This window comes from Ovis canadensis, chromosome 1 (genome assembly GCF_042477335.2).
Source record: "Ovis canadensis isolate MfBH-ARS-UI-01 breed Bighorn chromosome 1, ARS-UI_OviCan_v2, whole genome shotgun sequence".
NCBI lineage: Eukaryota > Metazoa > Chordata > Mammalia > Artiodactyla > Bovidae > Ovis > Ovis canadensis.
The window spans coordinates 13,414,544-13,428,156 of NC_091245.1; the positions used below are offsets into that span (position 1 = coordinate 13,414,544).

The 13,613-nt window shown below is 55.2% G+C and overlaps 1 protein-coding gene across 2 annotated transcripts; it reads right to left on the bottom strand.

The window, feature by feature from the left end:
* Positions 1-211: 211 nt before the first annotated feature.
* FHL3 (four and a half LIM domains 3) lies at positions 212-8,221 on the bottom strand. 2 transcript variants are annotated; one of them, XM_069586822.1, is made up of 6 exons: positions 7,644-8,221; positions 2,623-2,796; positions 2,360-2,534; positions 1,378-1,547; positions 1,077-1,263; positions 212-944 (listed from the first exon to the last, which is right to left on the bottom strand). In XM_069586822.1, exons 2-6 carry the CDS (start codon positions 2,776-2,778, stop codon positions 790-792), a joined length of 843 nt encoding a protein of 280 aa, XP_069442923.1. In that variant the 5' UTR covers positions 2,779-2,796; positions 7,644-8,221; the 3' UTR covers positions 212-789. The 2 variants fall into 2 exon arrangements, with proteins under 2 accessions (XP_069442923.1, XP_069442930.1); XM_069586829.1 differs by having other exon boundaries at positions 2,623-2,857; positions 7,644-7,901.
* Positions 8,222-13,613: the final 5,392 nt, after the last annotated feature.

Below are 13,613 nucleotides of genomic sequence, written 5' to 3' on the forward strand. Positions count from 1 at the left end.
GAAGGGAGGCCGGCTAAGCCAGAGAGGGACGGTAGCGGCGGCGGGGATCCCCTTTCTCGGGAGAGATTTCCCACCCCGCCTGGAAGCTTCCTTCTGTCCTGCGGGGAGGAGGTGGGAAGAGCCTCCGAAGTCCCTAGCTATGGCGAAGGAACCTTCCTTGCCCCTCCACCCACCTCCGCCCGCTCCCCCTACCCCCAGCCAAACAGAGGCCTTCACTTTCTCATACTGCTTTATTGCAGAATCTGAAACGGGGGCAAGCCAAACCCACCCCTCTGCCCATCTCTGGGCAAAATGGAGCTGAAATGAAAAGAGAAAACACAACACCGGATGGGCAAAAACCTGTACCCTAGGACCCCCTAACCAGTGCTGCCCAGACAGCCCCATCCTTGGGGATCCCAGTGGGACAGGGGTGGGGAGCGTCAAGCCTGAGTATATTTGACTTTTGAGGACCTCTCAGGCACCCAAAGGAGACCTAAAGCCTTTGTAGACAAGTCTACATTGAAGGGGGATTGGGTCCCAGAGCCCTGATTTGGAGAAAGGGCTTGGTCTGGGAAGCAAGCCCGACCCAAAGGGAGAGGACAGAGTTCTGGAGTTCAGATTTGAGGAGGGGGTTTGAATGATGAAGGCTCCGGGAGAGCCCAAGTTTGGGGGCCTTGGGTCAGGAAGTACCAGATTGAGGACGCTGGAGTGGGGAGGCTGAATCCTGGAACCCAAGGGGAGCCCCAAACTGGGGAAAGGCTGGGTCCCAGAGGCGGTCTGGAGGAGAAGCCTTAGTCCCGGAGCCCTGGCTCAGGGCCCTGCCTGGCTGCAGCCCTGGCACAGCACTTGGTCTCCATCCGGCACGAAGCCCTGACCCACCAGGGAGGTGGAGCAGCGGGCGCAGGAGAAGCAGCTGTGGTGCCAGTGGCGGTCTTCGAAGGACACATACTTGCCTCCACCGAGTCCTGGAGGGAGGCTGAGGATTAGCGCTGCCGTCTGGAGGGCGGTCCTGTCCCTTGGCCTCATGGAGACCAGATCCCCTGCCCCCCCCCTCCGCCTACACCCGACCCATTCGGTCTTTGGACCCCCTGACCCACCTGTGATGGGGCGCTTGCAGCTGCTGCACTTGGGTGCAAAGAGTTCTCCAAAACAGGTCACACAGTAGGGATCGTCCTCTCGGGAGGTGAACTGCTGCCCTGCCAGGGGCGTCTGGCACCCAGTGCAGACCAGGCATTCTCGATGCCAGGGCTGGTCACGGTATGTCACGCCACCCTGTGTCAGCGTCTGTGGGGGCAGCCTCTGTCAGCAGGGGGGGGGGCGTGGGGATTCCCACCCCGCAACAACAGAGCCTTGCTCACCCCCTCCCCTGAGTGCAGTGGAGCTCCACGCCGCCCCCACCTTGCTGCAGCGGGCGCAGCGAGGAGCAAACTTGTTCTCATAGCAGGGCACGCAGTAGTGAGCGCCTTTGTCGGGCACAAAGGAACGGGAGCCCAGCGGCTGCTCACAGCCGCTGCACAGGAAGCAGTGTTCATGCCACGTCTGGCCTCCATACTCCAGCTTCCGGGACCCTGTGGGGGACAGGGGTCCCGTCAGAGGCTGTGTCCCAAGCTCCTGAGTGCCACCCTCTGCTACCCTCCAGGAGGGTCCCTGCTGCTCCCGCAGCCTTGAAGGTGGTGTCCATGCATTTTCACCAGGGTCCCCACCTCGTATGTTGCACATGCTAACTTTCCCCCAACACCAGACATGCTGGCTGAGCATGTGACCTGAGGGTTTGGCCTAAGTGAAGTCCTCACATGTCCCAGAATATGATGACCTCAGCTGCTACCAGGCCTCCAGGTGATGGGCACGATGACTCAGTGTATGCTAAGCAAGCCCTTATACACCAGATGTGATAGTGTGAGCACACACACAGAGACCCCATCTACGAGGCAAGCGAGTCTAACGTCTAGGACATGATAGATTCAGTACATAGGAAGCCCGGCCATATCCTCATCATGCCTATCTCCATGTTCTAAATCCTCACATTCTATCAGCCATGCAGGTCGCCACACGTGTTAAGTCCTCTATGTATCTGTCTTTTCTGTCTTTGCACACAAGCCCCAAGGCAACAAACACTGACAGTCTCAGTACACTATGTGTGCCAAATGTGTTATTTCCCCAGGTGTGTATCATGCGTGTCAGTCCTTGCACGTGCGAAGCTCCAAAGAGCAAACAGGCACAACAGATCCTGCACACAATTTCCAGGAACCTGTGGCATGGGCAGTTCTTTATCAAGCCTCAGACAGGCATGCCAGTCCCACGCACATGCACGGATGCTACACAGATGCCAGGCATGCCAGTCCCACGCACAGCGAGCCCCCGGGAGCCCCTGGGAACATACCGGGCATGACGGTCTCCCCGCAGGCGGAGCACTGCGAGGAGAAGGCACTGCAGTAGCAGTCGTTACAGAGCAGCTCGCTGTCCTGGCAGGTGAAGGGCTCATCGGCTAGGGAGCGCTGGCAGCGGCAGCAGCGGAAGCAGCCCTCGTGGAAGTGGCGGTCTTCGTAGAACAGCTCCTGGGGGGAGCGTGGCAAGGGTGCTGGCACATTTGCCCCCTCTTGCCAGCTTCCACCCACTCCCTGCCCTGCGTGGTCCAGTCCTCACCCGTGAGTCGTGCCCAATCAGCTGTTGGCACTCGGCACACGTGTTGGCGAAGGTGTTGTCGTAGCAGGGCACGCAGTAGGGGCCATCGTCGGTCTGGATGTATTTGCGCCCATACAGGGACTCGCTGCATTTGGCACAGTCAAAGGCTTCGCTCATGGTGGCTGTGAGTGAGCCCTGTTAGAGGCACAAGGTGGGGCAGGGGTCACCCCGAGGAGCTGTGGCTTAGCCACGCTGCCTTAAAAAAAAAAGAACAAGAGACTAGGCATAGGAAATGCGAGGTCAGAGCAGATGGTGACGGGGAATGGGTGCCTCTGGGAACACAAGAGTCCTGCATGTTTATTTCTGTATTTAACGTTGGGGGTTAGGGGGTCAGGAAAAAATCAGGAAGCAGAAGTTCTTATCTGGGCCCTGGCAGAACTGGGGGGAGGGGGCTTTTCCTGGGTCAGTGACTCATTTCCTGCCCCTACATTTAGCCTGAGTTTAGCCTCCACTGTCTTTACTGTCTCCAAAAGGGTGTAGGAGCTGGGGCAAAGAGTCACCCTACCCTCTCCCATATGAACAGTACTCTCATCGGCTCCTGACTCCCAGGAAGGGACATACCCAGAGCCCTGGAGTGGGGAGCTTTGGGATGACAATGGGGCTGTTTGCACCACCCACCCCCCTCTCCCTGCCTCAATCCCATTCAGGAAACAGCAGAGTGTAAGAAGGATGCTGGGCCAGTGAATGGTAGAGGTGGAGGAGGCTGATGGGAGAAATGACATTGGGCCTCCCTTCCCAGGAGAATCCAGCAACAAGGACTTCAGAGGCTCAGCCCAGGTTTAACCAGGAAGGAAATCCTGCAAGCTGGACACAGCCAAGCTTCCCCAGCTGGACCCTCTGCCCTCACCCCACTCCACTTCCCTCTGCATCTTTGGCCACATCAGCCTGGGCAGCCTTGGCCAGCAACATCTGCAGCAGCTGTGACAGCACAGATGGCCAGCTGTCAGGTCTTGCCAGCAACAGGGGAGAAAAAAGGGAAACGAGATGCTTGGGGACAGAGAGGGGAACAGGGGATGACACAGCGTGCCCTCTGCCCTCTCTCCTGCCGGGCATCACTCCTGGCAGTGCCTGCAGGGCCCCAGAATCTTTCCATCCCCTGGGTCATTATTTCCTTCCCCCTGCCTCTGGGAGAAGACAGTCTATCTCCAGCTTTTCTAAGGGTTTGGGGCTGGGGGAGTGAAAGGCGAGAGAGTGGGAGCCACTGAAGACATTTCCTCTCCAGTCAGGCCCCCTCTAGGGTGGGGAGTCAGGCAAGGGGGAGCACGGAGAGCTGCTGCTGCAGACACCCAGCCCCCCACCAAACCTCAGACACTTTCCATTTTCTCAGGAACAAAGCATGTTTGTGGGATGAGGTCATCCACACAGCTGCCTCTGCAGCAGGAGCTTGGGGAGTAGGGAGGATTAGGAAGTGGGGTTCCTGGTCCCTTCTACTGCCCCTCGTTCCCATCTCAAGCCCTAAATTCAGAGCTCAGCACCCCAGCCTCCTCCATCAAGAAGCCTGCTCTCTGAAGACTGGGATCTTGGGTGGAGAGGAACCACCAGGAGCCTGGGAAGGGGATCTTCTCACAGCTGCAGATGAATCTGAGGAGCACACAGGGACCCACCAACCCACTCCCCCATTAGACTCCAGGAACTGGCAGTCCCCAGAGCCTGGCCTGGCTCAAGTTGAAGGAAAAGCCCTCCTTTTCTCAGCCACCCCCAGCAGGAAATTCTAGCAACAAGCGTTGCTCAGACTCTAGGCACCAGCGGATGCCCCAGGCCTGGAGGGCCTGGCTCTTCTGAAGGGGTGGCTCGAGCTCACAGCTACCCTTCTGTCATGGGAGGACACTCAGTTCATACTCCAGGCCAGGAGCCACCAGGGGCTGGGGTCTTCAGAGTGGAGACTCCTGGGCTGGGGGCTATGCTGGAGGGTGGAGTCCACTCCCCACCATTCAGGCCTAGTTTCTTCTGGCCCAACATCTGAGGGTGGCCTGGGCTGCCGGCCACTGGGCAGCAGGGGGCCGCACAGGTGGAGAGTGGCTATGCATCGCTCCAGCAGAGCCCTGGACCTTCCCTTCCTTCCTGGCTTGGCCCCCGGCAACCACCTTCCCAGGCCCAGTCTAGTCCTAGGTCCGCCCCCTGGGAGGCAGTCACCACTCTGAGACAGGGGCACCCCAAATAGGGAATGGGCGTGGCTTCGGCTTCTCTCCCAGAATTCCCTGGTCTCCTAGTCTGTCCAGCTGGGCTCCGATGAGGACAGAGTGAAGGGCACTCTCAAGGCCCACCTGTCTCTGCCCTTTCTCTGCCCCTCCCCCTCCCCCCTTCCCTGGCAGGGCTGGGGAGCTAAAGGGAGCCCGTCTTGTGCCATGGCTGGTAGGGGGGTGCGGGGGAGACTGCTCAGTCTGCCAGATGGCGCTCAGCCGCTGCCCCCACCAACACACACACACACCCCTACACCTGACTCAGGACACCCACATCTGACAACTGCCCACAAACTAGCAGCTCAGAGTGGCTGGTTAAATGGCTGCAGCATGTGGTATGTAAAGGCCTGAACTGTGAAATATAAATTTAGGTGATTTCGAGCAAGTCACTTAGGCTCCTTCAGCTTGTTTCCCCATCTAATACTACCTCCTCCCTCCTAGGGCTGTTGCCAGACTTGGATATGATGAAAAACAAAATCTGATGCTACCTGGAAAGCACCTGGGAGATACTAAGTAGTCAGTAAATGGTTGTTCTTAGTTTTTATTGATATTATTAGCCCCTTACTCGTACTGGGATCAGACTACAGTTTCTCAGCCAGGCCTGGGTCAGGGGGCTGGGCTGGGACTTGACCTTGACATTCTCAGGGTGGGCCTGGGGAGAAAACTTTTTAAAAGGGAACCCCCTAGTTCTGCTGGGGAAACCGAAGAGGCCCAGGCTACGGGGCTCACTGAGACCAATGGGGCAAGTCTGACTCCAGTGAGCATAATTCTGAAAGCTCCAACATAGGTGTGCAGGTATACACGCCTGCATGCTCTTTTGCCTCTCACAAAGCCCACCCACCATCTATGCATACACGCTAAGTCACTTCAGTTGTGTCTGACTGTTTGCATCCTTATGTACTATAGCCCACCAGGCTCCTCTGTCCATGGGATTCTCCAGGCAAGAATACTGGAGTGGGTTGCCATTCCCTTCTCCAGGAGATCTTCCCAGGATTGAACCCGTATGTCCTGCAGCTTCCACATTACAGGCGGATTCTTTACGGCTGAGCCACCAGGGAAGCCCCTACCATCTATCAGATCACACATAAGGCAGGCAGGATAGGGTATCATCTTCACTTTACAGCTGAGTACAGAGGCCAGGGAAAAGGCAGAAGCATGCCCAAAGTCTCAGGTATCAGAGAGCCCAGGTCCCCTGCCTCCCAGCTGGGAGCCTTTTCTGATTTCCCTAGAAAAGGCGGGGGAGGGGGTGGTCAGCATTTAAGAGCAGGGGGACAGGAGATGCTGGGTGATGTCACTTGTACAAGAGCCTGGCTCTTCTCCCCAGCTGCCAGCCCTGAGACTGGAAGACATCCAGAAGTCTTTCCAAGTACCCATGCCAACCGCTCAACCCCTTTGCCCCCCTCCACCCCCCACTGTCCATGAGGATCCTGGCCAGGTCCCACAGCTGTGACTCACAATCAGAACTGATCCCTCCTCCCTCAGTTTTCAGGAGATGACAAGGCACTTGAGGGGAGAAATCAAACTCCCCCCACCTCATCCTTGCTACCAGGCATCAACCCCAAACTCTTCATTCTCTTCTCCCCGCCTCCTTCCACCATGGGGCCTGGGAGTCAGAGCAGTTTGGGAGAAGGGGGGTTGGGAAGCAGGATCCAGCAGCTGCTCTGGGGACAGAAGAGGAACAGTTCATTCACCCCAGGTCCCCCAGGGCTGAAGCAGAGCGTCCAAGATTGGAGTTTAAAAATAAGTTGGGGCTGTCTCCAGCAGTGTGTGAAGCTCCTTCTTGGTGTCTTACTGTCTCAGGTCCGCTGCCCCATGTCCTCGCCTCCCAATCTTTCCGGGCCTGAGTCCTTCGGGGTCTGTCCTGGAAACTGCCACTGTCCCTCCGTGACATCTGTCTCTCGGCGTCTAACTCTGCTCCACTCCGGACGTCTGTGTCTGTACTTTCAGCAGCTGTCTGTATGTTTCGTGTCTGTATCTCTCCTCTCTGTACCTCTGACACGCTATCTCCCAACTTCAGCGTCTGTGGATTTCTACCTCCGCTCACCCAAATCTTGGCATCTCAGTGTCTCCAAAGGGTGGAATGTCTCGGTCCTTACCAACGGCCCTTCTCTATCTCAGCATCTCTGTTTATCTGAGTGTCTCTGCCTCCAGTCTCTGGATGTCGCTCTAGGCCTCTCTGAGGCTGGATGACCACAAGACTAATGAAGTTTAACCTCCGGGGCCCTTCATTTGCGCTGAACCCTCCAAGGCCCTAGACCGGGCCGACAACACGTCTGGGGTCACTGCATGGTTTTTTCCTAAAGTGCTCCGCTCCACAAAACCTGGGCCCGTCCCAAAGCCTCGGGTCTGCCTCCTGGTGACCTGCGCCCCGGCCTCTGTCCCTGTTTCGGGTATCTCTGCACCCTCCGGTCTAAGCTCGCCGCCACTCCTGTCCAGTCTCGGTCTCCTGCTCCCACCGGGCTTTCTGGAAGCCAGTTTCTCGAACCCTCTCCCTCGGTCTCTCTCGATTCTCGCTTTTCCATTTGAAACTTGGCCCCCTCCCCCGCCTAATTCGCGTAGCAGCCCCCGCCCCGGCCAGGCGGCCCGGGGCGGTGAGGTCCGAGGGGCGCCCCCGGGGATCGGCGTCCGCGCGCCACCGGCTCCAGCGTGTTCCCGGCGCCCGCGGCCGGACCCAGGCGGGACCCCGGGGCAGAGGGCGGGGGCTGCGTCCACCCTTAACCCCCGGCTGACCGCCTCTCCCATCCCGCCCGAGGGCGGGGGCCGGGAGCGCGGATGGGGAGCCAGGCGCGGCGGGGAGCTCACCTCGAAGCGGGCGGCGGGAGCGGGTCGCGGCGCTCACGCGCAGGGGCGGGAAGATGGGCAGCCGGGGCCGCCTCCCTCGGCGGCTCCTACCAGCGAGCTGGGCCGAGCCGGGGCCGAGCGAGCAGCCGGCCACTCTGCCGGCGGCACACGGACTGTGCGGGCGAGTGAGAACGCGGCCCCAATCCCTCCCCGAGGAAGTGAGCGCGGGGGCCCGCCCCGCCCGGACCCCGCCCCCGGCCGCCCCTGCCCGCGGGGTGCGGACCCCGCCCCCGGTCCTCATCCCGGAGGCGGGGGGCCAGACCCCGCCCCCACCTTCCTTTTAGACTGGAGCCGGCCCCAGCCCCCTCGGCCTAACCTGGCTCTCCCAACCTTCCAGGGCCGCCAGGACCCCGCCCCAGTCCCCTCCTTTCAGCTTTTGCTGGCCTCCCCCACTTCCCTCCCATCTCGCCCCCTTCCCCCGCATCTCCCTTCCCCTCGCCGCCCCCTGCGGCTAGCTGTATTCAGTCTTAGGCAAGGGATACCCGGAGGCAGCAGACCAAGGTCCATTTGGGGAGCGAGAGAGAGTCCTCCTTCGTGTCCACTTCGTGTTCCCGCCCCCTCCCAGTTTACCCCCAGGGATCACACTCAGCCCGAATTTGTAAAAGAGGACTTAGGCCAGCCTGGAGGAGGGGGTGGTTTTTACCCCGCTGTCACGTCCCTGGCAGTGGGAACCAAGGTGTTCTCCGGAAACAAGGAATGAAGCAAGGACCCCCTCTCTAAGGCTTTGACCTTCAAAGGGCTTTATTTCACAACTCTGAAGTGGCAAAAACAGAAGTAACCGCCGCCTCGCCTCCAGCTCATCGTGGAGTAGAGAAGACCTCCCTTGGTCTCCACAGTGCCCAGGAATAGTTTTGACCTTTGAGGCCCAGGGGAGACCCATATCCTAGGCCCCACGATTTCTAAGCTTCTCAAGAAGGGGTGTGAGGAGTGTGCATGGGGCACTTGCTAGGGGCGGTGGAGGAAAGTCCTTCTCCCCGACCTTTGCAGTTTCCAACCTTCCTACTTCCTCCCTGTGCCCTGCCTGGGAGGGAGCACTGGCGCCTGCCAGGGACACAAGGCCCCTCCAGGTCCTTGAGGCCACCTCCCCTGGGATCCTCAGGCTTGTCACTAGGAATAAATAGCCTCGATCTGAAGGGGAGGGGAGGGAGGAGGAGGCTGTGCCTCGCTGTTTGCAAAACAGGAGACAACAAACCAACCCTGGAAATAACCTCAGGGTCTAGAGTAGAAATTTGGGGCCCACAGAGGTGCTCCCATCCCCAGCCTGGGTCTGGCCAAACTCTCAGAGACTCATTCCCTCCCAAACTGGGGCTCCTGAATACCCTGCTCTCCCACTTCTGAATCACATAAGTGCCTTCCTGGTCCCAAGTCACCCTTGAGGCCAGGTTTCCTTTCAAGACTAATTGCTTATTAATTATTATTGTTCCTGACACCTACTCTGTGCACAGGGACTGCGTTATTCTGGTTCACCACAGCATTCCCAGTATCTACTCCAATGTCTGGCACTCAACAAATATCTGATGAATGAATGAATCAGACACTGCTTCCATTTGGACCCCCAAGCTGCAGATTGGTCCACAGGCACGTAGTACCTGGAGTCCAGGGAGGGAGTAGCCAGTCCAGACTTTGGAATTTGCCTTGCGGGTATAGGAGACTCCCAGCCCTGGGGAGCAGAGGGAAGACTGCCTGGTTGGAGGAGATGGTAAGAAAGGGTTTGCTCTGGGTTGAGGGGACGGTAAAGGTGAGCAGCCTTCAGAAATGGAGTGGTTATGAGTGAGTAAGGAAGGTGCTGGATCAAAGGTACCATTGTGGGTCTTTTTTCTTTTAAATTGAAGTTGGACCATAAAGAAGGCTGAGCGCCGAAGAATTGATGCTTTTGAACTGTGGTGTTGGAGAAGACTCTTGAGATTCACTTGGACTGCAGGGAGATCAAATCAGTCAATCCTAAAGGATATCAGTCCTGAATATTCATTAGAAGGACTGATACTGAAGCTCCAATACTTTGGCCACCTGATGCAAAGAACTGACTCATTAGAAAAGACCCTGATGCTGGGAAAGACTGAAGGCAGGAGAAGGGGACGACAGAGGATGAGGTGGTTGGATGGCATCATTGACTCGATGGACACGAGTTTGAGCAAACTTCGGGGGATGGTGAAGGACAGGAGGCCTGGCATGCTGCAGTTCGTGGAGTTGCAAAGAGTCAGACTTGACTGAGCTACTGAACAACGACAATTGATTTACAATGTTGTGTTAATTTTTGCTGTACAGCAAAGTGATTTGGGGTCTCTGGTTTTACTCAGTTTGAATCTCTGATGAGCAGCCTGAATAACAGTCAGTATTTCCTGAGTTCTTACTTTGCACCAGTCCCTGCCTAAGCATTTTACATATATTAATGCATTTGACTATCCAACAGCTTTGTGAAATATGTAATTTTATCCTTAATTTAAGGATGAGGACATGGAGGCAACAGAGAGAGTAAGTACCCTGCCAAGGGTAACACAGCTAATAACAGCAAAGCCTGGATTCAAATCCAGACAATCAAATGTCAAAGCTCTTTAGGCACCCCCACCACCAAAAAACAAAACAAAACAAAAAAAAAACAAACTCAGCCAAACAAAGGGAGCTAACTTAATCATTAGGCTCCATAGCCTCTGTAGTCATTTAACCTCTTGAACCCTCCAACTCTCATCTGTTCAGAGTGGTGGACTCCCAGTCTCATTGCATAATTGTGAGGAATGGGTGAGAACACACAGTAGGTATTCAACATAGGGGACACCCCCTCAACCCCCTGCCGCCCCCAGCCACTGCCCAACTCCTCCAACCCAACACTCTCTTTCCTCGTCAAGTGGTAAGATTTTGCTTCTTGGAATCTGGAAGCCCTGGAAAGTTAGGAGATTTTTGATTTGGCCTAGCCTAAGGGAAGGAGACTGGTGTAGGGCAGGGCTGTATCCTTTCCCCCCTCCATTGCCAGCAGGCTCACATTTCCCTGCTTGCTCTAATTTCCCTCGACACAGGTGGACATGCCCCAGGGAGGTCTAGGGATCAGCCTCATGGACTCCGTGTTCCAGTTCCCCATCAGTCTTCCCCACCCCCCACCCCTCCTCGCGGGAACAGGTGTGTCTGAGCTGGGGCTGGAAGCAGAGCCTGAATGCTGGCCAGGCCGACTGGCCTTGGGTGAGTGGGATCTGGTTGTCCCTCCCCTCAACCCTAAAGGTCCCCACCTTCCTTATCTTGGGGTGGAGGGCGGCTTATTCAGGGTCTCCCAGCTGTTCTCTCCCTTGAAAGTTTACAAAAGGAGGCCCTGGGTGCCTGGTGACTGGCAGGCCTCTCATGGTTTCCTCTGGCTGCTGAATCACTCTCTGATGCTTGTAACCACAAGCCCTCTTCCCCCCTGGTGAGAAAACTCCCTTCCTTCTCTGCTATATTGCTCATTCTTGCCTGCTGGACTGCCTGCAGCCCCTGCAGGCCTCTTATTTGAGCAGACACCCTCTTTCAGATTGCCCAGAAACACCTTCCTCATGACCCCAAGCCTTGCAATGGGTCTGTGGGTGCAGAAGGTGAAATGACTGACTTCTACAGAGCATAGGGAGAACTAAACAATGCTTAAATGCCAATTATACACAGGGTACCATGCTAAGTGCCAGTTGTTACTTCCTTTGGTTCTCACAAAAGCCATGCTGGCATGCATGCCAAGTCACTTTGATTGTATCTCTTTGCAACCCTGTGAACTGTAGCCCACCAGGCTCATCTGTCCATGGGATTCTCCAGGCAAGAATATTGGAGTGGATGGTCATGCTCCAGGGGATCTTCCCAACCCAGGGTTAGAACCCGTGTCTCATGTCTCCTGCATTGGGAGGCAGGTTCTTTACCACTAGCACCACCTGGGAAGCCCCACCAAAGCCATATGAGGTGTTATTATTGTATCACTATTTTACTGAGTAGTACAGAGGGCTCAAAGAGTTTGACAAAGTGGCCCCAGATCACAAGCTTGTTGTGGATGTGCAATTCAAATCGAGTATGCAGAGCTGCCTTCTGAACATCTCTGCCACTAAATGCCTTCTTCAGGGAAAGTGGCAGGAGCTACTGGGGCTGCTACCTGGTCACTCTGCCTGATAGCTGGGCTTCTTAATTGAGGTGAAGCTTGATAGGGCCAGATCATGAAGGTCCTTGTCTTTCGATGGTCACCGATTAATAACAAGTGAGATTGAATTTTGTTAATGTGGGTGGTCTTAGTTGGGCAAGGCTCAGACTCAGAGGCAGGAAAAAACTTTTCACACAGCGGATCTCAACTACTTTCAGCTTTTACATGCCCACTGACTTACTGGGTTCACACTTCTGGGGACTAAGTAGAGGTTTTCTCCAGAGCTCCACAGCTGGAGGGGTGAGCCTTGTGATGAAAATGGGTGCAATTACAGAACTCACTGAAGGTTAGCTTTATGTGGTGGAAAAGAAGCCAAATGCCTCTGGAGTGTCCTCCTGTGCTCAACATTTTCTCTATTCTTACAGGTAGCTTTAGTTATAATAACAATAAGAGATCCAAATGACTGTGAATTTGCTAATGAGTGAACACAATATTAAGGACTTTAAACATATTATTTCATTTAAACCTCATAACAATCCTGTGCTGCTGCTAAGTCGCTTCAGTCGTATCTGACTCTGTGCAACCCCATAGACGGCAGCCCACCAGGCTCCCCGTCCCTGGGATTCTCCAGGCAAGAACACTGGAGTGGGTTGCCATTTCCTTCTCCAATGCATGAAAGTGAAAAGTGAAAGTGAAGTCGGTCAGTCATGTCCAACCCTCAGGGACCCCATGTGCTGCAGCCTTCCAGGCTCCTTCATCCATGGGATTTTCCAGGCAAGAGTACTGGAGTGGGGTGCCATTGTAGGTATAATATTATTACCTCCATTTTACCGATGGAGGACTAAGTTTCAACGAAGCTAACTGTGTCTTGACTGGTAACAGGATCAGAACACACCTCCATGGTTTATGGTCCCAATCATTACATTGTGCTGCCTTTGAGATTCTTTCAGCCACACCTTGAGGGTGTGACTTAGAGCTTTGTAACTAGTGCCATAATATGACTTCTCTGTTCAACTATGAGCCCTTTGACAGCCCTATGAGGCAAGCAGTGTATGCTATTATTATCCTTGGCTTATGCATGAGAAAAATGATGCCATTAAAGTCAAGTAACTGTGTGTGTGTGTGTAGTTAGGGCAAATTCTGGACCAAAAGATATAAAAAGACTAAAAAATCCAACTATCCCTTCCTGGGTTGCAGCAGCAAAAATCAGGTGTCGAGAGCTAAGAAGGCAGGGTAGCCCCCTGCACTCAACACTATAAAGGGGTGGGCAGAACACACCTAAGCAACTCCTCTGGCCTGAACCCTGACACACCCTTGTCCTCACCCCTAATAAGGCACCAGCCTCCCCTCCCAGCTCTTCCCCAGAAAGGGAACCTGTTACTTTTTTTGCTCCCGCTTGGAGTGACAGGGGCTGCAGTAAAGTCCTGCCTGAATTTCTTGTCTAGCCTCTGTTGTTCAGTCGTTCTGACTCTGTGACCCCTTGGACTGCAGCACACCAGGCTTCCCTGTCCTTCAACATCTCCCCGAGCTCACTCAAACTCATGTTGAGTTGGTGATGCCATCCAACCATCTTGACTTCTGTCATTCTCTTCTCCTCCTGCCTTCAATCTTTCCCAGTATCAGGGTCTTTTCTAATGAGTCAGCTCTTCACATTAGGTGGCTAAAGTACTGGAGCTTCAGCTTCAGCATCAGTTGAGTTCAGTTGCTCCGTTGTGTCTGACTCTTTGCAACCCCATGGATTGCAGCACTCCAGGCTTCCCTGTTCATCACCAACTCCCTGGCATCAATCCTTCCAATGAATATTAAGGATTGATTTCCTTTAGAATTGATTGGTTTGATCTCCTTGCAGTCCA

What these genes read in the sequence shown, in the direction of transcription:
- FHL3 (XM_069586822.1), bottom strand. Translation starts at nt 2,778, where the DNA reads ATGAGCGAAGCCTTTGACTGTGCCAAATGCAGCGAGTCCCTGTATGGG. An exon ending in CGGGGAGACCGTCATGCCCG is followed by an intron (nt 1,548 to 2,359) that starts GTATGTTCCCAG and finishes TGTCCCCCACAG; the next exon opens with GGTCCCGGAAGCTGGAGTAT. An exon ending in GCTGCGCCCGCTGCAGCAAG is followed by an intron (nt 1,264 to 1,377) that starts GTGGGGGCGGCG and finishes CTGCCCCCACAG; the next exon opens with ACGCTGACACAGGGTGGCGT.